The 20,851-nt window shown below is 35.6% G+C and overlaps 1 protein-coding gene across 3 annotated transcripts; it reads right to left on the reverse strand.

Moving 5' to 3' along the window:
• Positions 1-1,056: 1,056 nt before the first annotated feature.
• On the reverse strand, positions 1,057-19,586 carry REV3 (recovery protein 3). 3 transcript variants are annotated; one of them, XM_088885795.1, is made up of 15 exons: positions 19,314-19,586; positions 19,064-19,146; positions 15,665-15,722; positions 14,473-14,522; positions 14,271-14,383; positions 13,006-13,048; positions 12,468-12,536; positions 10,388-10,537; positions 10,128-10,299; positions 9,947-10,038; positions 9,478-9,858; positions 4,295-7,944; positions 3,786-4,089; positions 2,221-2,835; positions 1,057-1,417 (listed from the first exon to the last, which is right to left on the reverse strand). In XM_088885795.1, exons 1-15 carry the CDS (start codon positions 19,417-19,419, stop codon positions 1,244-1,246), a joined length of 6,060 nt encoding a protein of 2,019 aa, XP_088741921.1. In that variant the 5' UTR covers positions 19,420-19,586; the 3' UTR covers positions 1,057-1,243. The 3 variants fall into 3 exon arrangements, with proteins under 3 accessions (XP_088741921.1, XP_088741922.1, XP_088741923.1); XM_088885796.1 differs by lacking the exons at positions 14,473-14,522; positions 15,665-15,722; positions 19,064-19,146; positions 19,314-19,586 and having other exon boundaries at positions 12,468-12,539; positions 14,271-14,335; XM_088885797.1 differs by lacking the exons at positions 10,128-10,299; positions 10,388-10,537; positions 12,468-12,536; ... (4 more) ...; positions 19,064-19,146; positions 19,314-19,586 and having other exon boundaries at positions 9,478-9,854; positions 9,947-10,036.
• Positions 19,587-20,851: the final 1,265 nt, after the last annotated feature.

Here is a 20,851-nt window from a genome sequence, read left to right on the forward strand (position 1 = left end):
TTCTTATAAATCTTAGGGAAGCCGTTGTAACTAACCTTAAATTTTATAAATTTTGGTTGCTGAATTTTTATTTCATTAAAACCGTTTTTCATATTATAAAATGAAAATTATTTGTCCATGTTGTAAATTATATTTATAATCAATTCGCACTTCTACTAGATTCAGTTATAGTCTAGCCGAGTGCACCATCAAAAAACCAAAAATAAATAAATAATGATGCCACACAAAAAATCTTTTATCAAGAAAATAAATTACGATAAATACAGTTCATTAGATTAAACAAATTATTTATTTATTTTCCACCGTAAATTATTTATTGGGTAGTGAATGGTGAGACCAAAATATAGTAAAACTTCTATAAATTAATACTTTATAAATCAATAAATTTTCTAAAATAATAAAATCTTTCGATTCCGACTTGGGTCTTTATATAAAAAATCATCAAATTCGATAAGATAATAATTTTTTGAAAAATCCCTTTATAAATATTAGGTCCCATTAAAACTCTAAATTAATAATTCATAAATATTAAATATAAACTCTGTAATGCTTTACGCATTTGATCGATTTTGCCATGCCTTTTAGATGAGAATACATGATTGAGTGTTATGAATTATTTTATTTCCATATTGAGATTTATATAGTATATATTTCATTCATCATGCATGGATATACTTAATTAGTTATAATAATTATTCAAGTGCAACAAATTAATATAAACATGTGTATTTTAAGCAATTCCAATGAATTGATACATGCGTCCATAAATATAGTAGTTCATTGTATATAATGAATTGATATTATACATGAATATATTTAATTAGTTACAAAGAATTGGTTGATGCATGAATATAATCAATGGAACATATATGAATTCATTTATTTTCAATACATATGTATTAAATTTGCAGAATTTAAAAAGTCTCTCTTTTAATTAATAAAATATTAATTTATTGATAAATTAATATCTCTCCAAATCAATAAAATTTCATGGTCCCAAAATTATTAATTTATAGAGGTTTTACTGTAGTAACTAATTTTTGTCGAGAAAATATATATTAACTAAAATAACCTCAAATGTATTTATTTATTCAACAAGATAACTATTTCTTTAACCAATTAACTCTAAAAGTATTCGAGTATGTTTGAATAGCAAGTATATATTATTAAGATACATCAATTTGTACAACACACACTATAATGACAATAAGTCAGAAGCAGAGAAGAGGAATAGAGGGCAGAATTAGAACCAGTCTACCATGCATTTTGGATAGAAACCGGTTCTTGCAGCAACTTGAGACAGTGACTGCAATTCTTTCTGAACTTTCATCCTCTCGTAGAAAACAGAGCATGCCAGTGATGTGCATTTCACTCCACTTTCAATGACCCAATCTCCACCCCCACAGTGTCTACATATCTGCATATAACAATACAAAACCATGGTAATAAACAAGAATTCAAATATACATTCTGTTGTCTATTACAAAGATTGATCGCCTTCTCACATGTAACAAATCCATCCATCGATAGAAAAAAGTTGTGAAAAATTGGGTAACAAAGAGAGAATAATTGCAGCTTAGCATGTTATAAAGCGAAGAGCAATAAAGGCACTCGTAGGAGATGAAACTGAAATAGTTAACCATTTTGATAAATGAGAGAAATCGACGTAGGAAGAGAGTTGACTGTCCATGAATAGTTTACTAAATGTGGAGGTAGCACACGTTTTTGGTTTGATGAGGCTGACTTTGGAGATTTTATGCATTTAAAAGAAACTAAAATAAAGATTGCTTAAGTTACACAAATTGAAAAATATAATGGCAGTGTCTACATTAGGGTTAATTTAAGCACTAATCACACTTTTTGTTGAAAATAAACTAAAATGAGTATTTGTGATTTAGCCTATGCTTTTTAAGCCAAAAGCTGTAAGTTCCTCTCACCAACTTCTAGTACTTGGTAAAACTAAAAGTACTTAAAAGTTTGTCCCTGACATTTCATGCCTAAACACTCCAACTTCAGTTTTTATCCCAAAACATTCTATCTTCATTTTTTTTCCACTTCTTACTTACCTTGTCAAACACTACCAACTTTTACTACAGCTAAACTTACAAGTTTTTTCCCACCACAAAGCAGAAGTTTTTGCAAACAGCCCCTAAGCAAATTATTACGATATTAGAAATTCTATAGGATAAGAAATATTCGAATATGCAGAGGTATACTTACAGCAGCAAGGTGTTGAATATCCTTTTCCAGTTTTGAAGTTCTTCCTGTCAAGGCCACAGCAACAGTCGTTTCATCCTTAGAACAGTTGGGACAAAGATGGGCTGATCCCTGTACTAAGTCACCACAGATGATACAATGTCTTGACGCATAATAGTAATCAATTCTCGTCCGCTGTGGATTTGGTGCAAGAGAATGGCGTTTGCCAATAGCTTCACGTCCTGGGCGGGGCATGTCTAGAAACCACTGGTTCAGATCAGCCCCAACAAGCCCAAATACTCGCTGCAAAGCTGGGATTATCTGTTTCCTAATGTAATAAGTATCATTTAACCGGAAAGGGGAATTGATAGCTAGAAGTTCATACGGATCTACCACCAAATCAACCAAACGAGCCCCAGGTTCACCATGGATCACCACATAAGGTATTCGCTCAGCATACCGAGGTTCTGCCCGCGGGTCAGCTCTCATTGATTTAGTGGCCACAATTGCAGCTGCAGGAAGTGAAGAAGCATGCACACTATAAGTGCCCAAGCGAACCTCCTTTGCGAAAACAAAATCCTGAAGAGAGACCCTGCCAGATAATATCCTTGTCCACTGACGCAGCATATATGCTTTGACCTGATCAAAGGAAAATCAGAAGAGGCTGTAACAATCACTGAAATTATCAACATTCTACATTTTTGAGTATTTTATCAGGAATATGTTCATCAAATCAACACCAATATACACTTGAGCTTTGTTCTATATTTGTACAAAAAAGTCGGTTGACCTGGCAAGTGAGTTTCACAGGCAGTTCATAACACAAATGAATATCTCTGAATGTTTTCAACCAATGGACAGAAGAAAATCCCGGTAGACATAGGATAACAAATTACAGATGATCAGCATTATCTACTCAGCTAGAACTGCTCCATCACCCTAAAAAATTGACATCAAAACAGAATCAATTTGTACCAATAAGAATCAAAGATAAAAGTAGCGAACATTTTTAGATGCCTTGAGTAGAAAGTTATTTTTCTATAACCTAACTAAGCACAAGCTTGCCCAACCTCAGTCATTTTTTTTTTCTATGTTTTGGTGTGCGCATCTGTCTGTTTATATGTATTTGTTTCAGTTAGTTCGCATTTCTCTATCTGTAACTATTCCTTTTCCTTTTCTTTTGTGGCCACAACACTGTAAAGTGGAAATATTTATGAGGGATTATTATGATTGTTATGGTAAAGTCATCTTATCATATAGTAATGGCCATCTTTTACCGAGATACCTGTAACAGGATAACCACTAATGAGTCTCACTGGTGGTGCGAATTAAATAAATGGATACTTTCTTTAAAGAAGACTTTTACATCATAGAGAAGGTAAATAATGGTTTCACACTTTCACTCGAAAGCTAAAAGTCAAGTTGCTGCTATCCTGCTATATCATGCCAATAGCTGACATGAAACAACATGCTTGCATGCCGCCTATCTGGTAAGAAATCTCATAAGAGCTATCTTGATCAAATGGCTTTGCCATATGAAGCAAACTAATCCAGACAAGATCATTGAGGAGGAAAAGAGAGCTCCTTACCTTATCAATATCATGGCTTTCAAAAAAGATCCTTAGTGATTGCTCCAAAGTCTTAGATACAGCCCCACATGTATCCCTTCGCACTGTCTCTATACCCTTAGCATCAAAGATTGGCTTGCTCTGATGTGGACTCTCGTAACTATAACCAACATATCTTTTCTTTGTAAGGAGGAAGCATGGGTAGTAAACTTTTTCCATTTTTAACTTGACAGGAGCTGGATTCATTTCAGTTATTGCTGATGCAATTTCTTGTCCAATTGTGAAAGCTTCTTTAAGAGAACGCCCTTTAAGGAGTACAAACATGCTGCACCAAATAAGAGAGAATGAATTATTTAGTCCCAGAAAACATAGATATGCACATATGAATAGATTTTTCATTCAATCATGCATGATAATGTATCCTATGCAGCAAAAATGATTTATGATGAAGTATTTCTTCTATTTCTAATGGACTAGTTAGAAACCAAAGATCACATCTTTTCGAAGAACTGACAAATAGAATTACACACCTATCAGTATCACCATAAATAACTCTGGCATTCCACTTATCATTTGAGTTTACAAATGAAATTGCAGTTTCCAGCGTTCTACGGCCACACTGCACGATACTGTCTGCAAGCTCAGCACAAGGCATACGTCCACTAAATCCAGCAGCTGTATAGCCATAAGTAACATTTGCTATAAGCTTTAAAGCAAGCTGTCGGGCATTTAATATCCTGTGAAGAACTAGCTGAGATGGTGACAATTTTTTCATTGCTTGTTTCACCATGATTCTGGTTGATAATATCTCTTCTAACAGTCTAGGTAGTATCCCTTTCCGAACTTTTGAAGGAACATAGGTAACACCATTAGGAGTGACCAGTAATTCACGTTTCAAATTGCGTAAAGTATTTATATCTGGTAAATATGAACTGACACCAAGGATATTTGGCCCTGGAGGTGTAATCTTTCCTAAACATGTACAAAAGCAAAGGTTATACGCAATAACCATTGATGGATAAAGAGATTGAAAATCCAAAACAATAACAGGATCTGCATAAAAGCTAGACTCCGGCTCCATAACAAGAGGTAAGCACTCCATTGCTGGTTGATTGGCAACCTGATGGCTTCCAGGGGAAATGGCTAGATAGTTCTGCGTATGTGCTAATCGCAGAAACATTGATTCAACACGGTACTGTGAACCTCGAGATAGTACTGAAAAAAAGTCAATACCAAATACTCGAGCAAGTTCTGATGTTCGGTTTATCATATCAAGCTGATTCATGATCTGCAAATTCAACTTTGCTCTCTCTAATGTATAACCAATTGATCTATATCTAGCTCGCCCAGGGCCACTTGAAAACCATTTTGTTAGTACCTTCGAAGGGATATACGGAATTTTTCGCCTAAGAACTGTTTCAGCTACGGCTTCAACTGTGTACATATTAAGTTTAACTTCATTCCGCATCAATCTCCAAACATTAAGCACAATCCTACCACCTACATGAACACCACTAGCATGTGTTCGACCCCACTCATCCTCAATTATTGTATTCTCTAGATGGACTGCATCAGCATTCACCGATTCAGAAAATATTTCTTTAACCATCTCCTTTTGAGAAGCTCTGGAATCTCCAGAAGCTACATTTATTTGAGATGGTGTTCTTGATATGTTATTTAGCAAACCAACACCTATATGTGCAGCCCTTTCAGCCAAAAACCCAAGGGAACCACTTTGAATATCCCAGCCCATTAGGACATCTGGATCAGAAGCACAGACTATCTTTGTGAAATGGTTAAACAATTGCAATTCTTCAGTAAAAACAAATACTTTCGACTCTGAAACTGCATCAAGATCCTTTTCAACATAAGCAGAATCACAACGCAGAAGCACGTGAGCTTCGAGCGTAGATTCATCATCCTCCTGAATAATAAGAATAATTGCATTGATGGCATCAAATCGAGGGTCAGGCCTCAGATCTCCTCTAGATTCAGCCAGGACCTCAATACTGAGCAGCGTTAGTTGCTGCCCTTGACCCACACTTGCTGGATCCCGAAAACCAATTTGACTCAAAGGAGTCAACCTCGTCTTTTTATCAGGACCAGATATCTGAGAGGTATCTTGTGAGCATCCAATTGACAGGTTTTCCTTGCCCTCATTAAGATTCTTAACTTTCACGCAGCAGCTCTCTTGATTATGCTCCATTCGCTGCTTAAAATTAGTCTCTTTATTGAACAAAGAAGCACACTCGGGCAAAGGGCAATTACTATCATCGGACTGAGAACTTTGTGAATCCACCATATCAACTGAGAATTCCTTGGATATTGGATGAAATGCTGATTGTGCTTCTATCTTGTGCCTCCAAGTATCAGAATAATCAAATGACAGCCACCTATCAACAGATTCCCTTGAAGGTGGCGACACTGCAGGTGTCAGCATTAATAAATATGACCCATCATTCTGATAAATGATAGGAACACCCATTACTGGTTCATTTTTATCAATATGTTTACACTGGCTAGGGCTGAGGCCCAGAAGCTCTTCTTCTTGGTGGTTCCTCATGAAAAAAGGGAGGCCACTATCTGTAGATCTTCCCTGAATGAATGTTCTTAAGTTATGCCCCCCATCCCCAAGCAACACTGGAGCTTCACTCTCGGGTTCATCCGTCCAATCTATCATCGGAGATTTCTTGGAGAAGGTCATACCAATTAGCTTTACAGTTTCGGCTTCCTTGTTTAGATTTTTTGATGTGTCGTAAGGCTTAGATAAACTAGCATTTCTTCCATGATCTGGTGAACTGTCAAACTGCACAAGAGTTGTTTCACTTTCAGTGTCCTTCATATCCTCAGTCGGATTGTCGGGCAACTTGCACACAGAGATTGAGGTCTGACATCCAGGTTCACTTTTCGAGTGATTTTTGGTAACAAGGTCACTTAGAGCTGAATTTGGAGTCACAGTACATGAACCCACAGCACCTGTTTGCAGCTCCATGCAACCAAACTCTTCACTTTTAATTTCTCTTTTAGAAACATGAGCATGTTCAGAGTTGCACGAACGAACTTGAAGGCACGGATCATAATCCACACAGCCATGCAAATATTGACCAGGATGGCTATCTTCAGAATCAACCTGAATAGCATACTCTGGATTTCCATTCTTCAGGAGATTACCTACCTTTATGCCATCCTTGCTGGATGATAGCGGCAATTTACCAAAAATAGGAGAATAAGAAGTGGAGGGTTTAACATTAATAGCCTCATTGCATGCCCCACCAGCAGAATTTATGTTCCTTTCATGACATTTTGTGACCTGATTTTCGACAGGAGGTATATGCAACGGTGAAAGGAAAGCCTCTTTTTCTTCCATATCACTCCACAATTTTGTGTCAAGATTTGTATTTCTTTTCTCACACTCAGCATCAGAGCATGATTCTGCTTTCCAATCTTCCACCGGACTTGTACACTCAGAGTTTTCAACTCTATGGGACCGCTTTCTCCTCATCAAATCCCGTGTAGAGCATTCAACCATCACTCTAGCTTGTTCTGTGCAACCCACATCCTTCGTCTGATCAACCTTTAGACATGGAATTTCTTCTGCTTCATTCCCAAACCAAGAAGTTCCTGAACCTTCTTTCTTCTCATTGTTACATCCATTCAAGACGGAGAATGTTTTAGGATGTGAAACATTATTCACTTTCTCAGAAGAAATAGGTAAAGAACCCCATCGAGGTCTTTTCCTTCTGTGCTTACAGACTAAGTCGGAATCTAATTCAAGACATGATTGGACTTCCAGAGATGGCTTCGCTTCACTAGTTTCTGCTTTGGGCGACTTATTGGAGCAAGGTGTTGATTGTACATCATCACCAGAACCATCCACTTGAGGTATTTTTTCATTTGACAAAACTTTGCTAGAATGATTATACTTGGCCAGGTTAAAGGCTCCGTCATTCAATTCTTCAAAGTTAAGCATATCAATAGAATCAAGAATGTCTTGACACTCTTTCTGAGATTCACTCTCATAGTCAACATTGGCTCTCTCTAACACCTTGTCAATGTCTTTTGGATGTAGTAAGGAACTCAAAATGGTTTTATGAGCAAGTTCGTCATCAGAATTGATATCTTCAGCAGCTTGAGAAGATGCAAGCCACCTCAAAAGCCTTAAGGCATCTTCATTTGTTGCCTAATGGACCCAATGCCAAAGAGTTAAAACACAAACAAAATAAAAGGAGAAAAGAAAACCCCAAGAGCACATTGTGTAAATAAGATCAAACAAGAGAGAATCATGAAGAGTATATAAAACCGAGTCTTTAACATTATATATGAGAACTGATGTTTCCAGCCAAGGGATAAGCAAATTTGCAGGATGGTTTCAAGATGGAGACATCCCTTTCAGCCAGACAATTGGAAAGATAAGCCAGTATAAGATCTTTTTATTTGAAGAGTCTACAAGAAATTCATGGCTATTAAGTCAACTATATCAAACAGTTTGTAGATTCTAGAAAGTCCCAATCACTGGTGAGTTTCCATGACTAATTTTAACTCAATATATTAAATGCAATAGCATTTCAACAGATATGTAAGTTTAAACAGGCTGTCCGTAATCACATCCTGGAGTCAGTTTGAGTCTGCACAATCAGGTGGAAAGGCGTCAGAATGGGTAAGAAGAATCGCACATCGATATATTTAGAAGCTTCAACATTGTGCATTCTGTCCTTACAAAATTTGATTAGCTTGCTAACTTGTATATGTAACATCAGACTAGATGTAATCTATTTGTAGCAATGCAACTCATCATAGAAATGGACGTTACAACAAAATAGTAAATATACAAAATAAACGAAAAACTAATTTTATAGTCCCCAGCTCCCCAGACTGGAAATGATCAAAGATATTCACTATTAAGTGTAAACAAGATTGCAAAGCCAAATTCTAAAAAAAAGAACAAAAAAATATCACAATAAATTGATGCCAGAAAATTCGGTGACTGAATCAAAACTTATCAAAATGGTCCATTGGGCTCATGATTCTCTGGAGCAGATAAACCATCCTACATATTTTAAGTTTGAGAATACTTCACGAGCAATTCCCAAAGCCTCTAATCATTGGCTTTCCCCAATAAAACTTACTCAACCTTAACATAAACTTTGAAAGGGAACCACCACCTGTACAGGTTTATTAGTCTACTGCCCCTATAGGGCCAATTCCATGGACTTAGTAACCCCAACAAGGATCCGATTTTTCAGTTAGTTTGTCATGTGCGTGCAGGAACGTTTTATTTTATGTTTATTAACTCAGGTGCAGATAGTTTTCATATGAAATCTTTAGGTAAGTTCATGGCACGATTTAATTCTTTAATCTTCAAGGGAAAAATTTAGGCACATTAATCAAATAGCATGCGTGATCGTACCTGAATCTGCAAGGTTATACTATGACTATGAGGTACTTGGGGAGCATTAAAATGCAGGTTTCTCTATCTGTACTAAGATATCATGTCCATAATCCGTAAATAAGTACATTGACATACAAGGATAGCATTCTTTTATGTGGCATCACAATCAAACTATCTCAGAATTCTATGCCAATGAAGGGTAAGGGCATATGTTTTCATTTTCAACTTATGTTTCACTCACTTTCTCTCTCTCTATACCCCCCCCCCCCCCAAAAAAAAATATATATATATATATATTTTGAGTCGTGAAACCTTGAGTATTACCTTTGCACTTGAAGGTTCCAGGGTGCAAGATATTTGTGGTTGAGCAGCTGCATCAATCTCATTAGTTTCTGCTGCATCAACATTTGGAAATGGTGAGTCTAATGATAATAGAGAACTTCGATCACTTGCTTTCAAATATTTGCAAGGCAAATGATTGCTATTCTCAAGGTTAGCAATCCCAGAGTCAACCATATCTCCACAATCCTTTGAAGATTCAATTGGTTCTGGAGTCGAAAGAGATGAGCTTTCTGCAACATCTCTCACTTCCATAAATTTCTCAAATTCAACTCCATCAGACAGAAGCCTCAATACATCTTGCGGAAGTGGTTTATGAGACTCAGGAGGTATGGCATCAGGCACTCCATTTCTCTCAAATTCTTCCTAGCACAATAAAGAAGCAGCTCACCGTAGGTATGAACATTCGATTAACATATGCATCCAGGGGAGAACAAGTGAAATGAAACCAAACCTCCCAGATAGGTATTAGTGACTGAACCATTTTCACATCAGAGTGAGTCTGAGAGAGAGGTGCAAATGATATAAACTGCTGATTTATGATATCTGCATATCAGTGTATGACAAAGAAAAATTAACTGAAGACAATAGAGACGACAGCATCAACTTTCAGACAACAACAAAATCTAACAAACCATGCACTACAGCATCGCCTTCCAGCTCAGATGTACTCTGACGTCTAAAAAGTGGAATATCTTCATTCGATGAAGAATCAATTTGAGGTGAATATTGCCAGATCCAACCATCCGGAATTGTAGAAGATATCCATATTGGTGTATTCAAACATAAATCTCTATCTACATCTGCCTAGATACAAAATTACACAGCATAGAGCATATCAAACCCGAAATTCAGAATTCATTATAGAACTCTGCAGAAAGGACATCAAGAAAACCTGAAAATCCATGCAACTGGAGTCATCAGCCAATGGTTTCAGTACACTATTATGGTTAACTTTTCGCTCAGAGAAAGCATCTGGAACAGGACAGCGAAACTTCATCTTTGAAACGTGTATATGGGCCATCCCATACAGATTGTAGTCAATCTGAAAATTACAGACAAGTTGACATCAAGCTTTATGAGATAGGTCCTTATACTCCTTTCAAGGAAGAGGTTATGCAACACCGAAGCGACGGTTGACATCAATAGAGAATGATCAAGTTAATATTGTTAGTAATACAAAACCATATATCTGGTCACAGATTGGAGAACCAAATAAAGTTATCACAAAACCAAAAAATATAATTCACTAAATAATAATGCTTACAAGTTCCAGAACTGTACAACCTTTGCTTTGTGTTTATTGCATAACACTGTTTGTTAAGAGATAAAATCAACTACCTCTAATTAAAAACCTTCTCACAATCTCTATTCCCCAAATATATGTTATTGCTACAGGTTTCAGAAAAGAAACAAAGCCCTTATCAGAAATGTTAATACTGAAGTTAAACTAAGACTATTACTCCAAGAGCCTTTAACAGAAAATGTTTAAGCTCATAGTGTTACAAACAGTAAAATGCAAACCAGAGGACTTTGAATGATTTGCTGAGTGTTAGGTTGACTTAAGACTGAAAACTGACTGTAATTCGCAGAATTACACTACAGGAATAAACTATCATTAAGAATTCCTCTTAGAATATTGTTATACTTGCTTGTTACATTCAGCCAAAGAAAAAGGAAAATCATCATTACAATAAATAATGTTGACAAACAAATTTTAATTTGAGAATTCTATAATACGAGGTCAATCACTATGGCATACTCAAACTTCAGCAATTTTCAATTTACATATTGATGCGGTACATATTAGTATATGAAACATATATGAAGTTGCTGAAACAATGCTTACATTTTAACCAATTCTCTTTCTTTCTTCTGTGTTTTTTTATTCAGAACACTTTTTGGGTGAGAGCAAAGTTATTTTAATATAAAAGAAGTTTCTTATTGATTGGAGGCTTTTCGCTCACTGAAATGCTCCAATAAAACTAATTCTTTATGCTCTGTACAGGTGGCCCCAAAGGTGATGTGAATTTGTTTAAGGGGGAGAAAATTTCATGAAACCAGCACTAAGCAGAAAATAATCACTTCAAAGTAAGATATGAAATGACAATCTTAACTGTTTGGAAAGACTTCCAGACCTCTAACAACCCAAATTATATACCCCAAAATATCAGCAGTTCCAAAATCAAACATCTGTTCTCCCATTGTCCTGTTCATCGAAGGAAGCATATGATCACATCTCTACTAGGAGGAGGAGAAGAAACAAAGTATAGCTTTTCATTTCTTCCAACAAGGAGGACAATGGAAAGTTCTCTATTTATCAAAAATTCGGGAAAGGCAATTTTCTCCAAAGTTCAGCCTGCATCTTGAGTTTCTTCATTTGCTTCCTTTCACAAGTTAGCAAAAATAAAGTAATTTAAAATTCCAGTCATCGGTTAATTTCCGCTCTTGCTCTTCTATTTTCAGAATATGAATATACACGCATATACAAGTACAGAAACACATATAAAAAATAACCACTTCACTGAAACATTAACGGCTTGTATGTTTACATTTTCATTTTGAAACAGTAATTAAAGTGTAAAAATATTTGTTTATACGTATTCTCTTTCGAAATGATCTTTTATCATTTTCATATCAATCATTACTTTTTATACATATACATATATATATATAACATCTTTCTTATTGACTTCTCTCGACAGACAAGCTATAGGACATCCTGAAAGGCACAATATATATTTTAATTGAAGATGACTATAGAAGAAATATAACACGACAAGAAAGGTAAATAAAAAAATAACAATAAAAGGCAAGGGATAATGGGCATGAAAGTGCCACGACTGCAAGAATTATGATGATAAACTATTAGCATGCAAGTGCTATATAGCGAGAGTCACAACTCACAATTAGCAGCTAAGCTTGGGAAACTATGATCAATACACAAGTGCATAGATATGAAAAGATATACATACCAAGAACTGGAGAAGGAAAGGTATATGAGATTCATAAGGCTGTAACATCTTATCCAAGATTGCACCCGTCTACTGGGGAAAAAAGAAAAGGTTAAATATCCTCCAAGCTAGCAATTTATTAGGAAAGGAACCTGCAACTGAGAATTTTAGCTTAGATACACTAATGATGGTTTTTTTAAAATTGGCATGTAGAAAAAGAATAAAAATTGCAAGATAACTTAAGTATTCATTGAGGAGAAGCCTTCCACTTAAATACCATATAGAAAGAGAGAGAGAAATACACACAGACGCACACACAAAATGGTGAAACCAATAAAATTAATAAACAAAAAGAATAAGAAGGAAACCCATATAACCCAATATTTGTAGAATACAACTATCACACCAAAACTTTGGGATTAAGTACAATGCTTCAACTGCCCAAACACATTCTAGCCCATACTATCGATACCATGCAATAAATTGAGAAAAGTTCCCAAAACAATAAAATTATCAAATGATGTGAACTGCCAAAAGAAGGAAGCTCAAGAAATGTTACCAGAAGAAGATTTGCAGCACGTGAAACATCCTGGGGGTAATAGCTGATCTTTATGTCAAGGTCTTTTATGGAAAATTTTGAAATGGTAGTAAAGAGAGAGAGACAGAAAGGGTAGTCAATCAGTAATTGCAGTAGTGCAAGGAAGGCTACACATATGAGGATATGTCTTACTGAAGTCTTACAAAAGTAAAATAATAAACAAGGGAATAGACAATTGAAATAATAACATAGAGAAGACTAAATTAACCTCTTGTAGTTTGGGAAATACATCATGTTTGTTTCCATCCTTTGTCCATCAATTAGTCAAACTTCACGAAATTTGTTGCGATTAGCAAAAGAATTGAATGAAAATCTATATTTATCCCCGATTCACTTATTGTAAGTCAAACAAATCTTTTTGACCAAATTACCCTTATAAATTTTAACATGCATTAGCACATGAGGAGGTACATCTTCACTTATAAGGGTAGTTTGGTCACCAAAAACTAGTTTGACATACAATAAGTATGTAAGTCAATCGGGGGTAAATATGAATCTTCATTCAACTTTTTTGCCAGCAAATTCGGTGCATGTTATGTTACTAACAGATTTCCGGAGGATAACTAGGTGTAATTTCCCAAACCACAAGGAGTTTATGCATAATTGCACAAAACCTCATGGAAGGGCAGTGTAATTATCCCTAAATATAATGCAATAGAACCCTGGCAATGGCAACAATAGTATTCTCCCTTTCATTCTTTCCATAGTGCCTAATACTCTCATCCACTGAACAATACTACCACAAGTGTCATGTTTTTCACATTTCCCTATCATAGCACTAATAAATTCAATTAAGCAATCACAGTAACTTCACCTGTGACCAGTGCGCGAATCAATTAAAAGAAAAACACATTACAGAGAAGTTGATCATGGAGTTCATACTACAGTAAACAAGATTACTTGAAATAAAGAGAAAAATATTAAGAATCAAACATAATCTCCGTACATACACAATGAAGAACAGGAAATAAAAAGGAACGAAAACACTTATCTCAGATATTGCAGTATTAGACTGCAAAATTTAGAACAAATTCTGTACTTCTGGGAGAAATATAAGCTTGTAAACTGGAACTAGGAAGGCGATTTCTAGAGCTCTAAGCTTCAGGAGCTAAAATCCATTTTAGCTCCACCAGTTTCGTGCTAAGTGTTTAAAATTTTAGAATCACATTTATCTATAACATCATGTAAAGCAGGCCAGAAAACAAAAATATCAAGCGCTAGGATACAAAGAGATCTTCACAAACAGCTCCTCCGAAGAATAATAGCCATAAAACTTCCTTGCCCGAACAAGTTCACAACCATGCACATGCTGACGTTTTGCGCCAGCATTACCTTTGAGCTGTCAAAAATCAGAACCAAAGTAATAAGGGTATGCTAGTGTGGTGTGCCATGAACAAGTCAAAAGTGAATCAAGAAGCAGCGAGATACCTTTAGAGCCTTCTCAAGGGCTAGAGATAAACACTGTGTGCGTGAATCAACTATTAAGTTACAAGAAAGGAATAAAGAAAGATTAGGTTCAAACTACCTGTACAAAGCTAAATTAGTTCAACAATTTTTATAAAATAGCAATGCATTATGAGGAGAATAGTTAAAGCAGCACTATAACGCTGACAATTCACAGGAGATCAAGCATACCATTTAATTCATAACAATGTCATTTGTGTTATAAGATTACTTATTTCGCCTAAGGAGTAGATAATGTACCTATATAATCATCAAATACTTAAATGGTTTGGAGAAGGACTTCAAAATATAGAAAGCTTTACATTTTCGGTCAACTGAAGGCTCAAGTGGTAAATTTCCCTAATGCAAGTTGGGTTAGTGACAGGAGTACTGGAATGAGTTTTGACCAAACAGAAGAGTTGATCATCAAATAAAAGAAAAGTGGGTGGACATCTACCCAGTACAGAACTTCTAAGCTGCAATATCTTTTCAATTATCACATGTTTCTAGGTCCTGGCAAATGGAAACTCCCTAGCCACTCTGACTCATGAGCTGAAAGTACTTTCTATATTAGCACATGACAAAGAATTAGCAACACAACCACCATTACAACTTAGGAGTATCTGTAGAACAGAGGAAATCATGTTCTTGCACCGCAGAGGTCCTCTCCTCTCGATATGCCAAATCTCTAGTTTTAGGAGGTCTTATGCTTGTTGTCAAGCTTAAAGGCAAGACACCAGCTAAAGAGATATATGGCCCAATTAATTCAATTTTTAGCTTTTAGAGATATGTATTCCTAGAAATAATTGTAACTTCAAATAACTTGAGTTATTTTATTGGTAGCCCTTTTTTCCGCATATAAAAATGCAAATTCTTACAAATTGACAAATTCAGATTACAGAATGTTTTTTTTAATATCTAATTCTGAACTTGAACATGTGGATAAATGCTTATTCACACTTATACTTCAACAATACAATTACACCTCAACAATCTTCTGTCCCATAGTTTTAGTGATAAAAACAAAGAACAAATATAAATTCCCCTTTTTGCCATCAGTGGAAAATAACTCCTTATTTTGAACTGTATATTGATCAACAAATAACTATTTTAACCAATATTGGGTCTTGACACACCAGAAGTGTAGAGATAAACAACAGTATCAGCCAAGAGATACCTTCATCATTTGCTATAGGGCCCAGTCCAGAGCAGGGAACGTATAGATAAGGTAAAACCTGCATACAACACAGGTAACTTAAGCTATAGTCCACTACCTGCAAGCTTCCATCAGCAAAAACAATCTAATCCATGAAACTAAAATGATGTGGTACAAACAATGCTATAATTTTAAGAATTCCAGTTACAGCTTTAGATAACGGTAATGAATAACATCTAGAAGCAAAAACAAAAGAAGACGGAAAGAATATTGTAATATGATAAATGCGATACATGATCCAAAAATGCGAGAAGTTAATGATAATAGTTTACTTTTCCAGTGCTAGCTCATGTTCCACTTTCCCAATATGTGAAACTATATATAGGACATCTTTTACTTGAATTAACTTTAAGGTCAATAGAAAACACCCCCCCACGACCCATTTGGAGTAGAGAGGATAATCGAAAAATGATGTTGGGGAGATGATCATGGTGTTGAGGAGGTCCAAGGAAAAAACTGGCAATGGCGGGACAGCGGCTCCGCAACTGGGACAGTGGCGCCAACAGAAATGCTATGGTGGTTATCAGTGAGGATTGTGCTTGTGCTTCCTATAATAAGTGGGTTTTTGTGTTTCTTCAAGGGTTTCATTATTCTCGATCTTTTGTTCTTCCTACGAGGGAGATTTGTTGTCACGTTATTGGGTGTGTATTTGTTGCCCCCTTTTTTCTCTGCTGAATTTTGATGTGGGAATTTTGATGAAATGATGAAAATTTTATGTTTTTGTTCTCTTTGATATAATGATTTTTCAAATATCTTGCAATTTGGGGTTCTTGTTTTTGTTTTCCTTTTCTCATATGCTGGAAATCAAGAAGCATATAGGATGATAACTATTGAAGGTGGCTGGGAATGGCGGCTGAAGAAGACTTGGGTTTTTTTCTTTTTATATATATTGTGGTGTGAAATTACAACTTTATCACACCCTAAAAGGGCATCTTCACACAGCTGGGATATCCCCTTTTAATTCCCCAGAAAGTGAAAAGAAAAAAAGACAAAGTGCTACAGAATGCAAGTGTTCACACAGCCGAATATTCCCTTTTTATTCCCCTGAAAGTGAAAAAAAGAAAAAAAGAAAAAAAGGAAGAATGCTACAAAATGCAAAGGTGGGCAGTCGAGTGCAAGAAAAATAACAGTTGGGGAGCAAAGTGCAAAATCTTTGTCCATTTTTCCGTTTAACTAGTAAGATCTTCAATCTGTACAGAGTGAAGTGACAGTATGACAGTAAGCTTCTATAAAGAAGATCAAATCAATGACCTCAATCAATTTAGAACTGTCTAAAATAAAGGTGCAGCCTAAACCATGACCATGTTCCTTGTTTAGAAACCCACACTGAAAACCACTCAAACCATGAAACCAGACCTTTTAAAGCATACTAGTAACATTTCCTCAACGAGAACTCCAAAGAGTCTGTTACGCAAACTCAAGAACTATGCCCTTAAACTTTATACAAGTAACAGAAATCACTTCAGACTTCAAACACATGCTTTTGATATTATAAGAATCATTAGGGGAATATATGCACCATGTAATTTGTGTAATAAGTACATGTCCAACACTAAAGTGAGGAGAGCAAATGGAAATCTATCAAGCACTTCCAACTCCTTTCTCAACCCAACATGCTCTTCTGTTTCTCTCTCCTTACAACTGATAACAACAATACAGTCCAAGCTCTACTTCCTTCCTTAGCTTCGCTGGAAACACAATCCTAGCAAAATGAACAGCATGGCATATTTAATTCCACAAGACTGCATGGGATATCAGGAGATATTTCAAAAATCCAATAAGAAATGATTAAAATCTTCAGTCCTTTCCCAGGACCCCAACCTTGTTCCACAAAAAAACACGAAGTGTAATGGTGAACCTCGTCTTATGATTATAAGTAGTAATAATAAGGCATATTGCTCTTTTCCACATAAAAAGGGCAACCTTCAGAATGACGTTTCTCACACATATATCTCATCCAAAGACAAGGATCTTTAGATCCATAAACAGCAGTACTGTCATCAGATTCTACAGAAACCTTATAAGTTTAGAGTTTCTAGTAGGCCATCTATCTTCTCCCTTCACTGAACTTCCCTCATGAAATCTCAGGAATTGAGCCCTTAAATACTGTAATCTCATCACATCAGAATACAAGAGTAGAATATAACCACCCTGCATTGATTCATGACTCAACTATTTCAGCAACAGCAGCTTCCTACTACTGATATTATGTAATCAAAGCAAGTTTCTTCTCAACATCCCCTATTGTGATTAGCCAAAACATTAAACAACTGTACTGGAGAATTTCCTCCAGATAATATCATACCTATCCAAGAAATTAAACCACTGGATGCAATCAGAATTGTCAGGTGTTAAACCTAACAGCATTCCATACTTCCACTTAGAATGGTCATCATGTACATCCCCAAATTTAATTCAACCCGACACTGGGTTCCAGGAAAAAATAAATGAACATCCTCACTCTCTCTCTATGAATTAGCAAAATCTTTATCAACTCCCTTCTTATCCCAAAAAAGTCCCTCTGCAGCAGTTTAAATATTTTGTACCAAGTGAAGGTGAAACAATGCATCATCCTTTACAAGATACTCTCTCTAGTTCAATCACTCTTCAGATGTTTCTCCACTGGAGAGTTCCAGATAGCAACTTATTCATATTCTAAATCTTTCTACTGAGGATAAGTAGCCAGTACCCAACTTGTAAAACAGCAGAATATCATCAAGAGCCAACAAGTCCGAAACCTGAACCCCTGAAACCTTTTACAAGTAATAATTTCGATTCTCATGAAAGAACCATCACAACAGTATCAGGTGCTGCTTCTGATCAGTATAACCAGAGACTAAAAATCAGGAATTGGAGCTTCATATCACATAACATGCTTCTGTATCCCCTCAAAATCTCTCCAGAGACCAGAAGATTCTTGTTTTAGCTTTACCCTACAACATCAACACCTTTAATCTTCTTTGACTTCCTAATATATGTCAATGCACGAATTGATGAACAAAATATGAAACAAATCTTTTTACACCTGTGCTTCCTTAAATTGAATTGATTTTCATGATGTCGATTACAGCTAAATTTTTGGTGTCTGAATAGCAAATCAAACACTCTTATCAAGAAATAGAGAATGTGGACAATTTTGAACTCCTAAATGCCCTGTTCAAACTATTATCTATTCCATTCATATTTCAACTTCTACAAAGGTCAGCAAAAGCAAAATTAAATTCATCATCTAGCTTTCCATTTACCTTCACAAAATTTCAAGTGCATACTACAAACTTACGCGTAAACAGGATCTTATAGAAAACAAGAAAAAGATTAGAACAAACAAACACCCATTTAAGGCAGAAAAATTGGCCATACATGGTGAACATGCAAACAAGTCTTCTGACCACCCGGAGTCGAGCCGTATATTCTGATCACTGGAACCTCGTTCACCTTCCCACCTGAACATAGTAATTTCGCACAACCTCAAACCACTGAAGAGTCCAAAATGTAAACAGACGCAACAAATTGGACACAGAAACCGACAGGCAAAGGCACTTCAAATTAAAAGAACAAAAACTCTATTTTCATGAATTCAACCAAAAAACTAGCTACTGAAGAAATTTACCGTGGAAAGAACTGTAAGAAACGTCAAAGCCAGGAATTGGCGGCGCCATGTAGTAGTCGATTGAAACTATTCGAACACTAAATGCTTGGGGCTGAGAGTCCCCCATTTCAGTTCTTGAATATTGCGTTCTCTTCTTTCTCAAACCTTTTCAGTTAATTTCCACCATCTTAGTGTTGAATTTGGCGCCGAGCAAAGATCACGGTGGGCCTTATATATTTGACGGCAAACTAAAAGAAAGCAAGCGTACCATGAAAGCTTTGAAAATGTGAGAATTATATTATTTTTAGGGGTCAATAGCAATTTATGCACATTACGCTCCAAAAAGTATAGCTATTTACCCTTGTATACTTTTTAAAATGAAGCAATTTAGGTAAATTATTTTATTCTAAAAATATAGGGAGTATATTATTATATTTTAAATCAATATTTATTTTTTCATAAAGGGTAATTTACTTATTTGCAGTATCATAAGGGAGTTGTTTGCATTTTTCCCTTATTTTTAGACCCTAAACAATATTATCTATTTTATTTTGATACCTAAATCATATTATTTATTCTATTTCCATACCTAAACAATTAGCGCCTACCCCTCTGATCCTTAAATCGATATATTTTTTTTTGGTAAATTACAACCACCTCCTCTAACTATTGATATAATTGCGAAGACGTTCTCGTTGTTTGAGAAAATAGGATAAATTACATATTGTCCTCCGAACTATAAGCTTTTTTATACTTTATCCACCGAACTATTTTTTATATTGACTCACCCTCCAAACTTTATGTTATTTTCACTTTGCCATCTGATCAAAACGAGTAGAGACATAAAGAATAGTCTTGCAGACCAACTTAACTTTGGGGAAATCCAAATACTCTTTTGCCGTTAAAAGTTTAAAAGACTTAGAATATGTCATTTTGTAAGCCATTAAATCATAATATTCTTAACCATTGATGCAAAACTAAGCCTAATGTAGTGCATACTTTTTGAGCGTGTAAGCAAGAGATTCCAAATTAACTCCATTTATCACATGAACATACTCGCATGACAATTTTGACAGCGTGGGCATTTAACCCATGTCCATGTGGTGCTTTGTAACAGCTGAGACAGACTTTTCAAATTGATCGTATCTCATCACCACATGCTCAACATATTTTTTGGACCAATGTTTGAATAACTTGAATGCATAACCTTATTGTTATTTGCACAAGTAAAAAGGGAGAAAATTACCCGTTTGATTGAGTATGTTACCAATCTGATTTAGTGCATCAACCCCAATGAAGAATAAAAAAAGAAATAGATATTCCACTCTTGTCCAGAGTTGGTTGTTGTTTAATATTAGACTACTCTTTGCTATCCTCTCACGAAATAATAAATAAAACGGGTAAATGTTATTTCCATAATTGCAATCACAGGCAGGTGTCGAGTCACTTTTAGAATTTCATTGATGCATTCTGACATGTTGATGGTCATAATACTACATTGCCATCCACCATGTCCATTTTTCCTTCTCAATATAGTCTGAGCATACAAATGACTCTAC

The sequence above is a fragment of the Sesamum indicum genome, linkage group LG10 (genome assembly GCF_026168435.1).
Source record: "Sesamum indicum cultivar Baizhima isolate 11 linkage group LG10, ASM2616843v1, whole genome shotgun sequence".
NCBI lineage: Eukaryota > Viridiplantae > Streptophyta > Magnoliopsida > Lamiales > Pedaliaceae > Sesamum > Sesamum indicum.